This window comes from Solanum tuberosum, unplaced genomic scaffold, assembly GCF_000226075.1.
Source record: "Solanum tuberosum cultivar DM 1-3 516 R44 unplaced genomic scaffold, SolTub_3.0 scf00073, whole genome shotgun sequence".
NCBI lineage: Eukaryota > Viridiplantae > Streptophyta > Magnoliopsida > Solanales > Solanaceae > Solanum > Solanum tuberosum.
Genome location: NW_006239002.1, coordinates 903,312 through 923,822, shown reverse-complemented (window position 1 = coordinate 923,822; position 20,511 = coordinate 903,312). Strand labels below are relative to the sequence as shown.

Below are 20,511 nucleotides of genomic sequence, written 5' to 3'. Positions count from 1 at the left end.
TTATGTAGGGGTGGGCATTTGGTATTCGGTTCGGGATTATCAAATTTCAGGTTCAATAATTGAATAATTGGTAGTTAAAAATAGATACCAAATATATCAAAATTTTAAATTTCGATTCGATAATTAGGTAATCGGTAAATTAAATTTTGGTTTGGTATAATATTCTTTATATTGTATTGAAGTTATAGCCGATTGTATTACAAAGTTAATACTATTATTGCAATCATTTCTATTTTTTATGTTGATGCACGATTTATTTGAAGATCAATAAGTAAGAAGACATCAAGAAAAATAAATTGATACAACTAAAAGACATATATTTGAGTTGTTTATGTTTATTCTTTAACTTTCTCTTTGGATTTGTACTAATGAGTAATGGACATGTTGATATACGACCTTCATTAACTAAATAATTCGGTATTTGGGAAATACTGATTACCAAATGGTACTAATGTCTCATACCAAACTCAAACCCGAATACCTTAGTTCTAAAATTTTACTCATGGATACCATACCGAATACCCAATTATCCAATACCAAATAACAAAAAAAATTGGTTCGGTTCAATTTGGTAATTCGGTATTTCATACCCAACCCTAGAGTTATGAGACAATTTTTTATTTGAGTTCCACTATATATTTTTTCTTGAAATTCCATCACAATATGCTAGAATTCGACTTAAAATTGAAATTTAATTTAAGCTTGCATTTGGACATGCGAATAAAATTATGATTTCAAATCAATATCTGGACATGCAATTTGGAATTATGATTTGAAATTTCAAATTCTCCAAAAAAAAAAAACATGATTTGAAATTTCAAATCATGATTTTTAATTATTTTTTAAAAATATAAAACTTGAAGTATAAATTTATATTTTGTCATAAAAAATAAAAAAGACACATCAAATTAAATTTTGCACAAAAAATACATGCTCGGCTTAAAGAAATTATGTATATCAGATAAAAGGATTATATTAAGGAATAATTAGGTACTGCCACCGTCGAGTATGACTCATTTGTTGTTGGTTTTCTGAGTAATTTCTGGCCTCTTTCTATGCTTGCGTTTGTTGTTTCTCTTTGCATTTTCCTTTCCGGCTTTTCCCTCTTAACAGATTTTATGTCTTTTTAGCTTCAATTGATTTGAAGAGGCATATTTTCGATCCAAAAATTAACGTTAAACACAATTATGATCAAGTAGGTGAAAAAAAATATATTCAAGTCATTTTCAATATGTTACCGACCATTTTTCATTTTTAAAATAATTAATTTCCCCGAATACTCAGTATTAAATCATGTATCTAAAAGTATAATTTATCTTAAGAATCACCTATATATAACAAAAAATATATGTGTACGAGTTGCAAAACAAAAGAAAAAGGTTCAAGTATTTGAAAATGATGAATGATGGTCATTGAGCCGATTACAACAAGAAAAGAATTCAAGTTTTTGAAAATGATGATCATTACACTAGTGACATTAATTATTTGAGACATTTTTTTGTCTCACAAAAAAAAGTAAACTCAAAACTTATTAACTGGAAAGCCTAAGATTTGAATCCACATTATTGTAAGACAGTAAAAAATCTGACGCAATTTTTCCTTGACCAAAATCTCAAATGCAAGTATATTAATACATGTAACATAGAATGAATGTTCTTTAGTTTTACCAAGCAGGATTAATGAGTTGTTCTTGCAAACTATTTTTTACAATAATGAATGATTAAAGGAATGGACAAATACCACCAAAACTAAACACATTGTTTGGTTAAAGAAAAAACTTGTGAAGTATTACTCAATACAAACATCATAACAAGATTTCTATGGATTTACCACAACATCAAAATAAATAAACATCCCATGAGTTATAAAATAGTAACAACAAGAATTCTTTTGTTGGGAATTGGAGGAGGGGAAATTATCTTTATTTGGTTGCATTTCATTTTTTTAAGGCTGTCATCTTACAAATAGGACACACATTCTTCAGCATTAGCCACTGCTTTATGCAACTACTATGGAATTCATGTCCACAATCCAATATGCCCATGTAATCTCCACTTGCGTATTCCTCCTGATAAATGTAAAAGAAAACCAACGAGATTTATTCAACAATCCTTCTCTAGAAATATCAACTAATTATTAGAAAGAGTCTCACTCGACAGATACAGCAAGGCTCCATATTGGACGATGACCCTCCATATATTGAATCATGCTTTCGCTGTTTCATACGTTCTAAAATGGTTCCTTCACTTAATCCGGTGTTCACATTTCCTATACGTTCTTCCAATGCCAATAATTCCTAAGGAATACAAGTAGAAGAGATAGGTGAACGAAACCCTTAACAATTTTGAACAGAAAAAAAAAAAAAAAAAAAAAAAAAAAACCCTTCAAAGATCTCTGGTGCGTAATTTCCAGATCTCTTATTTATAAGAATGAAAATCTCTTGAAATCAAGATATAAAACTAAAAAACGAATTTGTAAAGGGGTTACAATATGAGAAATCTATTACGAAACTTAGTGATATCAAAGCACAACCATAATTACCTCATACGACATGTTATCAACATCGAGCCTCATGCCTCTATGTGTATCATGAATTTCTGCAGCGCCGTTGAGAAATGAATCAAGCATCATATAATCCTGCCAAAAAAAATATAAAAAAATGAACCACTGGTGTCTACTAAGGACCCAAAATTCCAATGAGGAGATAAGTCTAGATTAAGTGAGCTTCCTTCCTGCTAACAAGGGATCAAGATGTGAAGGCTTTATAATCCAGTCAGATGCAATTAGATTTCATCATCTAAAAAACAATAACAGACTAAGAACTACAAAAATCTGGATAGGATGGAAAATAAAAATAAAAACATCTTAGTAAGGATAATATTAAGTAAAAACTAAGAGAAAGGCTAAAAATAAGAATATTGCACCATTGAAAAACTGCTGAGAAATATTTTTCATTGAAACCACCTATGCAAGTTAACGAACGCATACACGTGTGGGAGCGATCCTGTTCAGGGAAGGCTAAGACGGTGTTGAAGGCTCGCGCTAGGTGCTCACCTTCTTTGGCTGAGCCGTATCGTATCTTGCAGCTAATGATTTGATTCTGGAATCTTTGCATGGTTTAGGCAGGTAAGTGTTAATAGGCTTCTTAAGGCTTATTTCACCTTATATTTCACCTCATTGAAAAGAAGAAAAGAGAAGAAAGATAGGTAGCAAGCATCATCAACCAAATTCTGGACAAACATCTCTCTTACTTAAGCTTGTGGAGCACGGGTTACAAGCATCATCAACCAAATTCTGACAAATATTTTTCACCCGAACAACCTAATTGGCAGTCTAGTAAAAATATCACTCGTCGTCGAAAATAACACAACTTAGGTAATTTGTTTTCCATCCAGATATCTATGGCTGGACATGTTACAATTCTGGCCATATTTCTACCCCTTCAGCTTATGGAGCAAATATAACAAGTAAAAGTAATTATGTTTATAACATTTCACAGCTCAGCAAATCGATAGAAACTTCATCCATCACGGTGTTCAGATCATGAACTACATAATATTCATACAAAGTACATGCGTAAACAAGCTGAGCATTCATTAGGGTATCATAAGGATGAAAATAAAACCTCAGATCGCCTGTTCTCGCCCCTCCGCATGGAATGTAGGACTTGACGAATCTGTTGAATGCAAGCAGCAACATTTCGTAAGTAATGAGAAAATTAACCGTAGATCAAAACTATCTCAAAAGAACGGCATGAAGCAACATAAAACCAGCTGGATTTATTCAAAAAGTGAACTTGGCACAACCAAAATCCAGGACAACTGAAGATCATGCTACACCCAATTACTAGAAAGAGTGAAACCATAAAGTATCAGCTTCTGAAAATATAAAGGTAAAAAGTATAGGTGCTTCGATTCATATTCATTGAGACATAACATTCATTCTAAGTTCCAAGTTGTGGGCAACACAGCTCTAGAAATAATCCCAACAAAACTATTCTCAGCATTAGTAATACACCATATTCACCACGGTCATCAAAAAAAAAAACATAGTCAGTACTATTCTTGAACATCCTACCAAACGACCCCTTAAGCAAATTGCAATTCTTAACTCATCCAGAAGGTATACTCCATGCTAATTGTCAAAAGAACTATAAGGAGGCATGTGCTTCTGTTCATGTGTGATACCAATACTTGCACTATGTTGGGACAGTACATGATCCACTAATCCTGAACTAAATACTAATCACAAGATGAGCAAGTAAGAAAAAAGGGCAACACGAATAGGTAGATGAAAGGAAGAAATCTTCAGGAAGACAAAATAATAATACAAGAAGAAATATTTATACTTTCCTCAGGCCAGATACGAGATGAGAACAGTTGAAAACATTCATGAACAAACCAAAGTACAACAGTTTTGATACTATTATAAAACACAAACCTCCCGTACCAGTCTGTGGCGACCCTCGATATCAGAAGCTAAACCACGCGATCCATCCACTTCATTACTTGGAAAATTGGTCATTAAAGATGATATTAGGTGGTTTCGATGATTACGTCGGCTACTAGATCCCCGGCTACTAGATCGCAATGATATCTCTGCCTCCTCCACAGGAGAAGCAGCTGATGATAGCAGGGGAAAATTACCTCTCTGACTTCCAGACTCGGACTCAACAAGAGGTAGGAGAGTCCTAGGAGAAATTTCTGAAGAACTATGAGTACTACTGGTTGCTAAGTTCTGATAAGGTGTCCTTGCAGTAGTAGAAGTTTGCATACTTGGCCCACGGCTGAGTGCAGAACTAGAAGGCATGTTTCTGGAATAGCTTCCATTTGAAGTAGCTAAACTCCAATTAGTTGAATCCTGTACCATATTTCCAGACTCAGGAGCAGGAACAAATGGAAGAGGTACCCTATTACTTCTTATTGAGCTCCAGAAGTTAGCTTCATCCTCACTATCAGGAGAAACCACATTTAGACTTGATGAACTACCACCTCGTGAATTAGGAGACACATTCCGGGGAACTGGATGCAAACCACTTGGAACACCAGAAACGTACATTAGGCCAGAATGGCTTCTTGAGTTACCTGCATTCATTGACTGTGAAATTGGTTGTCTGGATCCCAAATAATTAGATACTGAAATAGGTTGAGGAGTCACAAGAGTAGAACCAACACTAGAATGCCCTAAATTGGTCCTAGTTGGCAGTAAACCAAATGTAACTGTATCATGATTCTCAAGATTTTGTCCACTCCCAGAATTTCTGGCAGAGGTTTCCGCAACTCCACTAGCACTAAGAGGAGGAATTATGTCAGAGGCAATCACTCTTGTACCAATCCTATTCTGCACGCTTGCAGAGGCTGGTGATATGTTTAAGCTGCTGGAAGCACCATGTTGACTTGGAAAATTGTGCGGTCTAATGTTCTCAGATTGTGCATTGGAGCTCGAACTTCTACCACAAGACTGCCCAGAACTGCCTTCAAGGACCTTGCGCTTGTAGGATAAACCCCAACCCATGGGAGAACCTGATATATCAGTGAACCCAGGCCGATAACTAGATCTACCTGAAGAAGTACCAGCATTGTAAGAGACACCAGAAGCAGGACGCTCCGCTTCCCATCTGCTACTAGAAGTGTAGACAGTTGAAGATACACTTGGTCTCATAACCAGCCGAGTGTCACCATTGTTGTATATGCCACTTAAGTTAGCATTTGCAGGACTGTGAGCCGAAGCCAGATTTGGTAAAATAGTAGGGCTGCCAATCAAATGATTTCCACCATAACCACTTGTTGAACTGTCAGGATCGAGGACATTGTATGGTCCAAATCGCCTCTCTTCTGAATTTGAATTAGTCAGCACATGATTACTTGATGAAGACGGCCAAGCATGTCCTATTCTCAAATGACTAGCATGTCCAATGCCATGCAAATTGGCACTGGAGCTCGACTCGCCTTGATCCCGTGCCCTGCAGTTCTGTGTGTTATAACTAATATCATCAGCACGTCTAAGACTTTCTCTAGCAGAAGAAAGCATGGAATTCGATAATCGACCCTCCATTGAATTTCGCAAGCTATCCCAAGAGGATGTCGGATCTCCAGAAGCATTACTTGAAACAGATCCCTGATTAAGATCGATAGTTTCTGGAAAGGAATCTAGTATGTTTCTGTTCCTTTGCATCTTGGCCAATTATGACAAACCACGGCCTTTAGTGCACTAGTGAGGAAATTCTGTCAGAGAACAAAATTAACAATAGTTGATATCTTGAAAAGGTTAAAGCATAATATCACTGGAGAAAAGTGAAAATATAAGATAACCTAAATTGGTTATATAACTTCTGATGCACTAAGATAGTAATTTCAGCAGCGTATAGAACCAGTTCACAGCAATCACAAGTCGAGCAGAAGCTAAAAGACACAATTGGTAAAGCATCTGTTAATTTTGAGCTGCAGGCTTTCACAGCCTCCTTCAAAATAACTAAGGCACCTCATGCAGGGCACAAGTAACACAAGGAAACTCTTTTTATAGGGTGAGTATTTGAAGCATGTTTTAACAGTTCTTGGTGTATTCTTATAGTGGTTCCGCAGAGAACTTCTTTAATAAGTTTTTAGGTATGTTAATTGCTTCCTAGATTATTTTTGAGTCCTAATTACGCTAATAGGATGCAAGAACAAGCTTGTTCTATGTTGAAGTAGTTCTATTAGTAGGTAAGAACAAGATTTTCAGTCTACAAATTACTCTTCTACTGTTCTTATTAAGTAGGAACTTATCTACAAGAATTGATTTTTAGTTTCAGAGCAAGCTTTATTGCTTCTTTGGTGCTTCTGCAGCCTTAGCTAAGAAGGTTTAATTTTAGTTATAATGGTGTCATCCTTGTGCAGGATTATTTTATCATGCGTTTGGTTAGTATATGAGTATTAGCTAGTCTCGGGATTATTTATCTCACCATTTGTATCACAACGATGGGAATAAGTTATCTCATATAACTTTGTTTATCCCATCCCCCATACCAAATAACCTCTTAAGGTCTTAATTACATAAACAACAATTCAGGTTCAACATTATTCATTCTATAACAACTGAAAAGTCGATAACTCATACCTTATATAGTAAAAACATTATTATGCTGATAAAAGATTAATTTCAAGAAGTACCCAAATTTAATCAACACATAAATTTTCACAATTTAGTAGAGATATCAAAATAGTCAGTCATACAAGAACAAGAACATATACGCCTTTACCCAAACAATTTAACTCATACAAACGCCATTGAATTGCAGATCCACAGTACAAAAAGAAAACTACCCAAATACCCAAAAAAAAATCAAGAAAATTAATGGGTAGATCAAGATACCTGAGAATCAGATGATCGGTGAAGTGACGGAATTTTCTGCACTAAAAAAACCACAAAAAAAACACTACATCTCCATTGAAGAACAGAGAAGGAATGAAAAATGGGTAGAGAGAAAAATAGAGTTTCTTTCTCTCTATGTATAAGAACTGAGAGAGCAATTAAGTTGTGATAAATGCATTATTTTTTTATTTTTAAATGGTCAAAAATAATCCTATGCTATTAGTTTGGTAAAAAAAAAAAACTTAGTAATTGTTATTTCAATGAGTCAAAGTGCTTTTTTTCCTAATATATATTATATTATTTCTTTTCTTAAACACAAAAGTCGATTTTTTTATCCTCAATTTTTCTTATTTTTTAGTTTTTTTTAATAAAATCTTCATACAAATATTTTTTGAGTGTGCTTCGAATATTTCTTTAGTCTCAACAAGACATAATTATAATCTAAAGTGTTTCTTAGAAAATAACATAAAATGTAAATGAGTAATGACACTGAAATATTCAACAAAAATAATAATGAAATCACATTAAGAAAAATTATAAACTAATAAATCATAATTATAATGATCATCATATAAACGTACTAAGTCATGTTAATATAAGAATGATTAGTAATCATATACATAATTATCAACAATCTTATATTTGACATTATCAATTGCCTTTACTTCTCCCATTGATAACTAATTATCGGTGCTCAACTCTTAGTTTTTCCATATTCAATTTCACATGTTTACAATTTAGTCGATTACTTGTTTGTAACTCAATCTATAGAATTAATTCTACTGAATAGTGTTAAAAGCTAATAATCACTTAAACATTGTTTGAATCATTTCATGTGGAGACGATATATTTCTATATCATTTTTAACACGACAAAGATTTATTTTAGAGTATATTTTGTATTGATCATGTCTCGTAAAAAAATAAAAGACGAATGCTTAAATGATAAACACCTTTTATTTTCATATATATAAGATTGTGGGTTCAAATAATCAAAAAAAATAAAAAGATGTGAGCTCTCAAAAAAAGGAATAGCAGCTACCTTTAATTATGTTTTTTTGGAAATTAAAAGTGGATATTGACTAGAGCACCCAAACTTAAAATATTGAACTAAATTATGATAGGAAGAAGAGGGTCCGGAGCCAAAAGGGCAACTTTTTTCTTTCAAAAAACTAAAACGGTACATCAAAAAAAAATTAAACAAAAGTACGGAGCGATTTTTTTCTGACAAAAGTTGTCGTACGTTAAAAAAATTCTTTTTTTCTTCAAAATCGCTGGCAGCGATTTTGGTTAAGAATTTTTTTAATTTAATATTCTTTTATTATTATTTATGATATATAATTCAATTTTCCTCATGCTTCAACAATTTTATTGAGTATACTGTCCGTCTTGTTTATCATTTTTATATTATTAATAATTAACGATAGGCATGAATATAATAGCACTAGGCATGAAAAGTGTTGCCCCTGCAGCGATGTGTAAGGAGAAAAAAAAATCTGACTTAAGTGGCAGCGATTTTTAATGAAAAAAAAAAGAAAAAAAGTTTTAGACAAAATCGCTGCTAGGGCAGCGATTTTTCGTCATTGTGTCAGAGGGAAATCGCTTCGTCAGGAGCGATTTTGCCCTTTTGGTTTTAAAAAAATTTAATGTGCCCTTTTGAAATTTTTGACAATTTTTTTTGCCCTTTTGGCTTCGGACTCGGAAGAAGAGGGAGATGCATTTCCATGTTAAAAGGCTCAAGTTAGACAAGTTTTTTGGTCTTTCACCTCTTTCATATATTTTTTAAGAAATATATTTCTATTTTTTATATGATTTTATCAAAATTGAGGCTCGGAAAAGGGAAAATGAAAATTGCAAGGCCGAAATTTAATGTTCATCATCAAAAGAAAAATTTAAATAATCGATCTACTGATCTATTAAATCCTCTCTTTCATAATTTAATAACACAAACTTGGAATTTTTGTTTTTGCATCTACTTTTTCTGTCTTTACTCTTTAGTGCTAATTGGATTTCGGATAAGTTTGACTATATTTAACATCCGAGTCAAGTGTAACATTATGTTGTATTTTATATTCTCAATTCATGTCTCACTTTTTTATTTTTTTAGTATAAAAAGGAATGATGTTTTTTTTTATATTTAGTATTCAATTATTTAGTTTTGAAAAAAATATTTTATTTTTAATAAGATAATTTATAGCTATATAAATATTATAATTTGTTTTCAACCACAATCTTTTTTATATATAAAAAAAAAAAAATTATGCTCATTCAAATATTATCACATAAATTAATACACTTCGCTTGATGGCCCATGGGTGCCAATGAATTATACTTCTTGTAGCAGGAATTAAACTAAAATGCACAAGTGGAGGACCAACATCAAAAACTAAAAGTAGTTGCAAAAATGGTCCAAACCATAAGTGGAGATTTGGTTTTAGTTAAATACTTTGGTAAAGTCGTTCTAATAGATGGTCCTTAATAAATATATTTATTGAGAAAGTATGACAAAAGCATACAGAGTAAAAGTAAGATATAAGAAATTGTCTAGGGGTAAATTTGATTTTTTCTTCAATTGAAAATGGAATGAAAATCTTGGGGTATCTTCCCTTTGTGGGAAAATATTCATGAGTCCTAAAAAAAAGATATTTCCGCCCTTAGTTTCCTTTTTCTCTCCAATTAATAAGTAAAATTTTCTTATAAAAATGGAATTTAAGGCGTTTAAATTTGGTTATGCTAAAATCTATAGAAACGAAAGTGGAATCATATTGATTATACGGAAAATGATTAAATATACTATTAAGTATTATATTATACTAAATAGTTTAAACATATTCTTTTTTATATTTTTAATTCAAATATATTTCTTCAGTTATAATATTGGTTCAGATATACCTTTTTCATTATAATTTCACATAAATTTATCCTTAATTTTGACAAATTAAAAAACACACATTGACAAGCTCAGAATAAAATGAGTTATCCAAATTCCAAATACTACGTTTCTCCCCCCATTTTTATTTGTCATATTTTCCTTTCATATACGTACTAAGAAAACAATAATTGACATTTTTATTTTATCATACTACCCCTATTAATTGATGTTTAGTACTTCCTCTGTCCATTTTTAAATTGACACACTTTTTAAAAAAAATTGACATAGTGAGTTTATCATTTTATCCCTATTAATTGATAGAATTCCAAAATCGATTTATTCATTAAAGAGGTTCTACCTTTTGCAAAAAACATTAACTCTCTAAATAAATTGAGAGTATAATAGATAAATAATTTTTTTCTTTTCTTGATTTGTCAAAAATGATAAGCAAAAAATCAAAATTGGACAAGTAAAAAGGTATAGAGGGAGTATTACTTGAAATATGATTTGGAAAATAAATAATTAATGCTAAAGATAACATTTAAAAAAAACATAATTTTCTAGTAAAAAATGATAAAGTAAAAAAAGAAAAATCTATTTTTAAAATAATAAAGGGAAAATTATGCGGTTAAGCAAACTTATACTAAATTACTCATCATAGTTATAGTTTGCTATAATTACCACTCGCGGATAACATTATACATTAATTATGTGGGCTGACTTCGAGTTTGCATAATTAGCCACGTTTGTATATATATAATTCGCACCTAACAATTATTTGTTTGATTTGTATTTGTATATGATTGTTTGTATTTGTTTATGACGATGATTTCCTTTGATTTTTCAGTTTTGTCATCATATACATTCAATCTTTTTATGTATAACTTTTTAAAGTTTGTATAAACGTGTAGTTTTTGGAGCATAATTAGTTTATTTTTGAGTGACTATATGCGAAAGTTCCTCAATAATATATAAATAAAAATAAGGAACTTTAGGAATTAGGAATTTTGAGTAAATTCTTTTATTATTTTCAATCGCACTAAATAGGTATATTTGCTCGAATGGTAAGATCAATAAATTTACCCTCCTCTTATAAGAAACTTTAGGAATTTGGAATATTTCTTGAATAATTATTCCCCAAATAAGAAAACAAAAATCAATTTCAAGTAAAAAAAAAAGAAAAGAGGCACGTGTATATTTGTGATAAGTTGAAAACCCAATTTATTTTGTACTTTTGTCAATGAATTGAGATACAGATTCATCAGATTGTCAGAGCAAAGCCCTTTTTGATTTGCTCTGAAATCAAGAAAACCTGACAAAACAAAAAGCAAAAACTATCACTCACTGATACACAAACAACAACAAATATGAATCCTCGAAATTTGGCTGCTATGCTTTCTTCTCTAATTGCTCAATTACTCCTTCTAATTACAGTCATTTTCCCTTCATCAAATCCTCTTTCTATAACTAATTCTTCTCTATCTGATTTTCTTACGCCTCTTCTTCTCCATTTCCTCTCTGTTTCTGAAACATCCGCTACTCTTTCTCTCATCCCTTTTTCGCGTTGTAAACGAAAACGTATCCATTTCTCAGAATCCGATGCCCCGGCCGGCGAGGGTTTGACCCGGTTCAAACTGGGTAGACCCGACTCGTTTATCCGACGTAACCCGGATTGTTTCAAGAAATTCTTCAATATCAATTCTTCTACTTTTGATTGGCTTTGTGGGTTATTAGAGCCTCTGTTAGAGTGTCGTGACCCGGTTGACTCGCCACTTAATCTCGCTGCGGAAACTAGGCTTGGAATTGGGCTTTTCCGATTGGCTACTGGAGCTAATTTCTCCGATATTTCTCGGAGATTTAGTGTATCGGAATCTGTTGCTAAGTTTTGTTTCAAACAATTGTGTAGGGTGCTCTGTACTAATTTCCGGTTCTGGGTTGGGTTTTTGAATTCGGGTGAGCTTGAATCTGTTTCGAATCGATTTGAGTCGATTTCGGGTATTCCAAATTGCTGTGGAGTACTCTGTTGCGTAAGATTTAAGGTTAATGAAGAGAGTATAGCAGCTCAATTAGTGGTTGATTCATCATCCAGAATTATTAGTATTATAGCCGGTTTCCGCGGCGATAAAACTGATTTCCAGGTCTTAAATTCATCAACTCTGTTCCAAGATATTGAAAAAGGAACAATTTTTAGGAATTCAAAAGGTATGGAGATAAATGGAGTGGTTGTGCCTCAGTTTTTAGTTGGGAATGGAGACTATCCTTTGTTAAATTGGTTAATGTTACCATTTGATGATCCTGTTTCTCAATCAAATGAAGAGAACTTCAACAATGCAATCAACGTAATGCGTTTGCCATCAGTTATAGCCGTTCAGAGCTTGAGAAATTGGGGCGTTTTGCGCGAACCGATTGAAGGAGAAATCAAGACTGTTGTGGCTTCTATTGGTGCTTGTTCGATACTTCATAATATGTTGTTATCAAGGGATGATTATTCAGCATTTTGTGAGGATTTGAATGATTATTCATCTGACAAATGCAAGAGTTCTTTGAATCTCGGTGAAAGTAAAAGTGTAGCATGTTCTATTAGAAGTGCGTTAGTCACAAAAGTCACAAAAGCAACAGAGTTTCAGTCACAAAAGCAGTGACATTTTTCTACGACTTATTTTAAAGGCAAAGAACATAAATTCATTCATCTAGATTGTCAATCTTTTTACTCAAAGTTGAGCTGTTTTGCATAATAGCAATAAGATGTCCCCCTTTTCTCTTCTTTAACATACACAGCTCTTTCTGGTTGATTGTCAATGAACTCGAAAGAAATTCATTATGTGACTTGCTACAAGTAGAAGTGATTATATATACTGACGACTTGCATTTGACCATAATATGTATATTGTGTTGTTGGGTATGCGAATAAATTAAAGTCGGTGTAGTGATACTTTTAAGTTCTAATGGGATGAGATTTTTCATGGAAAAATGTGCCGACTTTGATCCAAATAGACAATATCAAGTCATGTTAAGAATATATTTGACCTGTTTTAGTCCAACAACTAATATCAGAGCTATTGAGATGGTGGAGTGATGTTCAGCCAATCTACAGGTCGGTTTACTAGTTTTACCAGTAGCTTTGGAGACGAATACACACACAAAGAAAAAGGCAATGGCTGTCGTGGTCACAACACTCGGTTGATGTGGGTGCATGGCACACTGGTTCAATTCTTAATATACTCACAAATATCACTAACATCTAAATTAGTTATATGTATGTCTGGTGTGCCTTAGAAATGTTATCTGAAACATTTTGCTATTAAACCTGCACTATGTCAGAGTCAATTCCAGTATGAATCTAGTTTGAGCTGTACCTTGTTTGCTTATATGGATGCAAACAACTGATTCCAAAGCTCGAACCTAAGTAATAGATTATACGAAACAACTTTCCTGTTGCTCCAAGTCTCCCTATGGTATGGAGAAATTGTCTAAGCAGAGTCAGTACACGGAGACAGTTTTACTTGTACTGTGTAACATGGCTGATAAGGATGAGGGATGTTCAAACAGCAAAAAGGGCAATAAACTCAAAATACAAAAGGAGATTTTGGGATAAGATTAGAATCATTATAATGTTGCTCAAATATTGCTCAACCTTACCGTCAAAACATCAAGACTACCGTTTAACGTTTGCAATAACTTATAAAACTCTTAAATCTGGTCTAACTTTTTTTAAGAATTTCGATTTGCTCGCTCAAAGAATTTTTAGGATCATGATCCAAACTAATCTATAAGTAGCAAGAGAACTAAAAAAGAGTTTCATTTACTAAACAAATGTCCTGAAATTCAACATGCGAAAATTTCAAGATTTTTACACAACAAAAAATTAACCCTGATTTTTTATTCTATACAATTTTAGCGAATATATTCACTGTATAATCTATGTATAGATAGCATGTATATGTTATACACCAATTATATACTAATTAAATACTTGTTATACATTCAATATACACCGATAACAATTACAGACAGCTATAACTTTTTATTGACTCTCATAGTACTGGTTAAGTGTAACAAATTGTTGGTTTTTTTTTATAAAAAAAATTGAAGTATGAATTGGACAATGAAATTGGGAAATGAGAGTATTTGTACTTATAAGTTATATATATGTATTGGACAAAATTTAAAGCATATCTTCTAGCTTAGCTCATAAAGAAAGTTTTTCCTCACACTAGACTTTGGATTTGATCAAATCATCTGATTAATATATTTTTGTATCAAATTTATTTCACGCGAGACTTTATTTTTTTTCCGAATGATACCATTCGAACAGACACTGCCTTTATGTCTGCACTTGTCTCCCCTTTTTTCACAACATTCTTCATCATTTTTAAAAGCAAAAACATTAGTATATAGTGTGTGATTTGCTCCACCATTTAAATTCGTTTAGGTTTTGTAAATTGAGCTTACAGAATAGATTTTCGTGCTACCATGACAGGAACTAATCCATAAACCTTGAATAATAGTGACATGATTAAATTTTTTAAAGATACAAACAAATTGTGAGTTCAATTTTTTTTCATGCTTCATCTATTTTCTGACTTACTGTTTCTAATACATCAATGTTTGTTGGTTATCATATAACAAGGTTTGTTAGTAATAACTACAAGTCCTCTTATATTCGTGCCACGTAAAAAAATAAATTGTGAACAACAATAATAACAAATTCAATATAATTTTATAAGTAAGGTCTGCAAAAAATGATATCTACACAATTTTATTTTTATCTTATGAAAATAAAATAAAAATATTTTCGATAAGACTTTTCGCTGAAGTAAATTCTACCAACAGACAAACATATGTTTGAAAACTCAACTTGAGGCTTTTATAATATTATATTATATTACTATATTATTAGTTTCATTTTGCTTAATCAGTGTCTTTAATTTAATCTAATCACCGGTAAGCACCTAACCAGCCACCACCTCTGACTTAGCCATACGAAATATATTATCCTCCCAAAAGTATAACTCTGGGAATATTATATTCATTTAAAGGGGGAAAATGTCAAAAGGCTTTATCAATTTACTACTCCCTCCGTTTAAAAATAATTGAATTGTTGAGACATTTTTCATATTTCAAATTAATTTAATTGTTCAATCTTCAAGACTACTTTTAGAATATTTTTTCAGTTTTACCCTTCATTTGAATTTTCTATATGATGCGTTCAAAAACTTTAAATGTTTTGAATTGTTCTAAAGATTAATTTGACGATAATTAATAAAGGCAAAAAATGAAAAGTAATATCTAACTTATGTCATTTTTTTTTCCTTAAAAGGGCGTAAAACACCCCCAATAGTTCTAACTATTTTGTCATTGAGGCAGTATTATTAAGGTTAGGGTAGGGCAACGCAGGACACACTACGGGGGTAGGTCTAAACTGAACAAGGTGGGGCGAGGCAAAATAATGAAAAAAGGTTACATAGGACAGGTGGGTCAAAATTTTAGCGGGTCAAGGCTCGTCCTATATCACCCTGCCAAGCCCTATCCTAATTTTAGTTGTATTTTTCATTTTTCGAGAGTCAAACTGTAAAAAACTGAAGAAAGACTATAACATAGACTGTTATGACAATTGTTTTTGTTTCATTTGAAAAAGGATAATTAATCCTCCAAAAAAATGATCATAAATGAAAAAGAACTTCAATTTTATTTTATTTTTTGAAAAAAATTGAAATAGGGAACAAATTTGACCAAAGAAGTCTCTCAAGCTTTATTATTTTATATACTTCTAAAAAAAATTCTTGGTGAAGTTACCTACAAAACTTAACATTGTTAGCTGGACTTTGAATATCTAATTCAAAATCTTCATCCAATTAGGCACATCTAATATATTCTCTTTTTTATTGTAACAAATCATTATAATTGATGTCGTTGAATTTATTTCGATACCACCATATACTAAAAGAAATATTAGTTTAAAATGTATAGTAATTATGCTTTAGATTCTAAATTAAAGCGTTATAAGAAAGTCAAAGTGGAGTTGCTATTTGACGTCATTTTATCTTATTTTACTTCACCAACAAAGGAAAAAAAACAGATGGAAAGAGTCACTGATCACCGTTTACCAACTCTTGCCATCATTGTTTTGTTATTCTATCAAAATTTAGTGACTTTAAAGTTTTCTTTTTACTAGAGAAAGAAAATGATTTTTCACCAATCACTGATTAAACGAAAATATATGCAAATTTAAGAAATTAAAAAGATGAATATTGGAAAAGAAAAGAAAGCAAGAGACATTTTAAAAATAAAAATAAAAATCGAGGATAATAAATAATAAGAGAAAAAAAGTGAAAATAATATCATATGGGTGTGACTCTTTTTTCTGCGTTGATTAACTTAATTATTAATGCTTTTAAGTTTGAATAATTTTTAAATATTTATTTTTAAGTTAAAAAAATAAAAATACTATCAAAAGTTATAAGTTACCAGCCAAAAGATATAAGCACATTTAAATAAGTTCTACGATGTTCTGCTTGATTTTTTAGGTTAGATATAGAACATCCTTTTCATTGATGAATAAAAAATTGTATGTAACTCATCTATTATTCGTCATTATGGACAATATGATGTTACACATATTGATTAGAAATTATATATTACCCACCATTATTTACCATGTCAACCTCGCTAAATTGAAACCGTAGTTGTTTTTAATAAAATTCAACTATATTCCAGAAAAAATATTTTTAAACTTTTATTTAAGCTTTGCTAAACCAAAAGCTAATTGACAAAGTCTACTAATTTCAATTTTCAGGCCCCACTTCAAGCCAATCTTCTTCTATTTATCTTTTTAAAAAAATAAAAAAATAATGATATTTACATGTAATGTAAAATAAATTATTCCATATGTTTGTTACGTAATATTATCATTTTATTGATTTGTTTGCTAACAACATATATGCCTTTTAAAAATATATTTTAAGCCTCCAAATATCATGCATGGCAGAACAAAACGAATTTGATTCCTTTCCATTTTCCCACATCCCTGTTTATTTTATATAATAAAATAATACATACTAATGGCACGATTTATTTAATTATATTATACAATAGTCTCGATCATGGTTAATATTTATTATATAAAAATAAATACCTTTATGTTAGAAAAAAAAAAGATACTCTCTCTAACTTTAATACGAAATCATCGTCTCCACTATAATATAATAATATATTTACCATGTAACAGAAACTGAATTTAAGTTATGAACTCACCATTTTTATAACGTAGGAAAACATGAAAAAAGCATATAAATTTATCAACAACCAAAATGAATATTTTTGGTTTTTTTTAGGCAACTTTTAAATATATTTGGAAATGAATACTTTAAAGAAGACTTTTGAATCTTGTGATCCTAAATTAAAGTTGTGTCAAATGTACAAAATTTTCCTTTAATTTTGTGACCTTAAACATATCACGTGAAAAGCTGAAATTAAAGTGTTATAAAAAAAAAGAAAAAAATCATTCTTTTTGAACAAACTAAAAAGAAAGAACGTGGGAAGTATTTGTTAGTAAAATTATTAACAGGACACCTGTCACAAATCTAAACAGGTAATCATGACGTTATCTGACGTATTAAGTATTTTTATTCAAGTGGTTGAGACTTTGTTGCAACAACTTCCATGGGTCCCACATGTAACATAAAATAAAAAAAACACATCAAGAAGGAATCTCACCAAATTTTTTGTTAGTTGGTGGGCCCAATATGTTCATGCAAGTCTTGCCTTATGAACCAAATTTCCTCACACATTATATATATATTTCAATTTCATTACTTTCTAAATCACAAACTAAAAGAAGAAGAAAAAAAGAGGAAAAAAGAAATCATTCAAGAAAATAGTATGGCTGAAAATGTTGCATCACAGGAAAACCAAGTCTCTAAACACCAAGAGGTTGGCCACAAGAGTCTTTTGCAAAGTGATGCTCTTTACCAGGTATAACAAATTTCTTTAGTACGACGACGTAGAAACTGATTCAAGAATTTTATTCGTTGCGATTAACTAGGGTGATCAGATGCAAATTAAAATTGGATTTGACACCATGTGTTATTTGTGGCTGAACATGTTGTTACAGTACATATTGGAGACGAGCGTATACCCAAGAGAGCCAGAACCCATGAAAGAGCTTAGAGAATTGACTGCTAAGCATCCATGGTGAGTTTATTAATTGATTAAATATATATATATTATTAATTGTTAATGAATTATGGATATTTGTGTGAAACAGGAATCTTATGACAACATCTGCTGATGAAGGACAATTTTTGAACATGTTGTTGAAGTTGATCAATGCTAAAAACACCATGGAGATTGGTGTCTACACTGGCTATTCTCTTCTTGCTACTGCTCTTGCTCTTCCACATGATGGAAAGGTAACACATGCATTTTAATCCATCACTAAAGGCCCAAAAAGTATAAATTTCCACTAACTTGCCCTATAAAAAAACAAAAAGGAGAAAAAAAAAATCCGCACCAAGAAGAAAATAAGGACAATTGGATTGACTTTAAGCACAAAACCATTCAACTTTTGATAATTTTAATTTGATTTCATCCTTATAATAATGGGAGTATTTAACTCAAATTGGAGTTGCATTAAACTAAAATTACTGAATTTGTCTAATTAAACGCTAGTAATTAATCAGTAATCACTTCAATTTGAACAAGTAATTCGAAAAATTATAGAATTTTACTGATTGTATTAATTAGTCGTGCACGCCACTTTAACGGCCTAATTAATAAAACATTTGTGTTTGTTTTTGCAGATATTGGCAATGGATATTAACAAGGAAAATTACGAAGAAATTGGTTTACCCATAATCCAAAAAGCTGGTGTAGCTCACAAGATTGATTTTCGAGAGGGACCTGCTTTACCCGTTCTTGATCTATTAGTTGAAGACGTACGTGTTATCAGATTACCTAAACGATAATAAAATAAAATTAATCAGCTTAAACTAATATATTTTTTATTTATTTTTGGCAGAAAAATAACCATGGCACGTATGATTTCATTTTCGTGGATGCTGACAAGGACAACTACATCAACTACCACAAAAGGATAATAGAATTAGTGAAAGTTGGTGGTGTGATCGGGTACGACAACACCCTATGGAATGGTTCAGTGGTCGCTCCACCTAATGCTCCATTGAGGAAATATGTTAGGTATTATAGAGACTTTGTATTGGAACTTAACAAAGCTTTAGCGGCTGATCCAAGGATTGAGATTTGTATGCTTCCGGTTGGTGATGGAATTACCCTGTGCCGCCGTATCAGCTGATTATTCTATTTTTTTCCCCTCGTTTGTTTTGTGAATTATAATATGTGCATGTCATCAATATCCCTATTACTAAAAAACATTTGTATTTCGAATATTGTATTTCTGAAATTGTAAGAAATATTAAGATTTTATTTTATATATCACTTGAGTAAACATTTTCTTTATTAAATGATATTTATTTTATTTATCATGTATAAATATAGTTTTTTTAAAAAAAATCACTCGATATAAATTTACAATCTTTAATTTGATCAATTTAAAATTTGTATCGTATAAGGATTAATAAAAGAAAAAAAATTCTTTACAAGTACTATTTCTCTATTTTAAAGAGTTTTTTTCTTTAGTATCTTCAATAATACAAGCTGAAGATGCAAGTGGATAATGATTCAAAAGGACATTTTTGGAAAGGAATGCAATAAAAAAAAGGGTACTGGAGAGGAGCCGCTTCCGTTAGTCTCTCTGCACGCAACACATATTACTTTAAAATAACTTCTTGACTGAAGACTTGAATCAACAAACATTCACTCGTTAATAAAACACCAACTTTATCCCATTCAAATTATTTCATTGCGCGATATATGCCCTTCAAATGGATTGGTTTAATTTTGTTCTCAAAAATCAAACTTAAGTCTAACGAGACATAAGCTTTTTAATGGTGTTCTAATTAGAGCAATTTTCACATATAGCAAACATAAAAATCATAGTTATATGTTATAGTTATAGTTTGCATAATTGCGCTCCACAACAAATTTTATGTTTGCTATGGAGCTTTTGATTTGTATAATTCGCTAGATACATCCAATTTTATACAAATTGTTCAGTTTTGTATAAATTTATTTATACATTGTAATTTGTATAATAAGATCTATATTTGTATAATTATAAGTGTATATGACAAAAATATATGTATTTGTATCTGTATATACACTTTTCTCTCACTTTATACAAACACAAACGCATTTTATACATTTTATACC

General features: G+C 31.2%; 2 protein-coding genes across 2 annotated transcripts; one reads left to right on the top strand and one right to left on the bottom strand.

The window, feature by feature from the left end:
* Nucleotides 1-1,745: 1,745 nt before the first annotated feature.
* On the bottom strand, nt 1,746-7,509 carry LOC102587478 (E3 ubiquitin-protein ligase MBR2-like). The gene is made up of 6 exons (XM_006346336.2): nt 7,351-7,509; nt 4,450-6,224; nt 3,626-3,676; nt 2,542-2,637; nt 2,153-2,296; nt 1,746-2,068 (listed from the first exon to the last, which is right to left on the bottom strand). Exons 2-6 carry the CDS (start codon nt 6,172-6,174, stop codon nt 1,937-1,939), a joined length of 2,148 nt encoding a protein of 715 aa, XP_006346398.1. The 5' UTR covers nt 6,175-6,224; nt 7,351-7,509; the 3' UTR covers nt 1,746-1,936.
* A 10,524-nt stretch (nt 7,510-18,033) lies between these two features.
* On the top strand, nt 18,034-19,674 carry LOC102586472 (caffeoyl-CoA O-methyltransferase 6). Its single transcript, XM_006346334.2, has 5 exons — nt 18,034-18,195; nt 18,335-18,414; nt 18,488-18,632; nt 19,023-19,157; nt 19,241-19,674. The coding sequence occupies exons 1-5, from the start codon at nt 18,103-18,105 to the stop codon at nt 19,532-19,534; spliced, it is 747 nt and encodes a 248-aa protein (XP_006346396.1). The 5' UTR covers nt 18,034-18,102; the 3' UTR covers nt 19,535-19,674.
* The last annotated feature ends 837 nt before the right edge of the window (nt 19,675-20,511 follow it).

Excerpts from the sequence above, each read along its gene's own strand:
- LOC102586472 (XM_006346334.2), top strand. The coding sequence starts at position 18,103 with ATGGCTGAAAATGTTGCATCACAGGAAAACCAAGTCTCTAAACACCAA. Across the intron at positions 18,196-18,334 it reads AAAGTGATGCTCTTTACCAG|TACATATTGGAGACGAGCGT; the intron begins GTATAACAAATT and ends ATGTTGTTACAG. Across the intron at positions 19,158-19,240 it reads TTGATCTATTAGTTGAAGAC|AAAAATAACCATGGCACGTA; the intron begins GTACGTGTTATC and ends TATTTTTGGCAG.
- LOC102587478 (XM_006346336.2), bottom strand. The coding sequence starts at position 6,174 with ATGCAAAGGAACAGAAACATACTAGATTCCTTTCCAGAAACTATCGAT. Across the intron at positions 3,677-4,449 it reads TCGAGGGTCGCCACAGACTG|ATTCGTCAAGTCCTACATTC; the intron begins GTACGGGAGGTT and ends TGCATTCAACAG. Across the intron at positions 2,069-2,152 it reads AGCCTTGCTGTATCTGTCGA|GAGGAATACGCAAGTGGAGA; the intron begins GTGAGACTCTTT and ends TACATTTATCAG.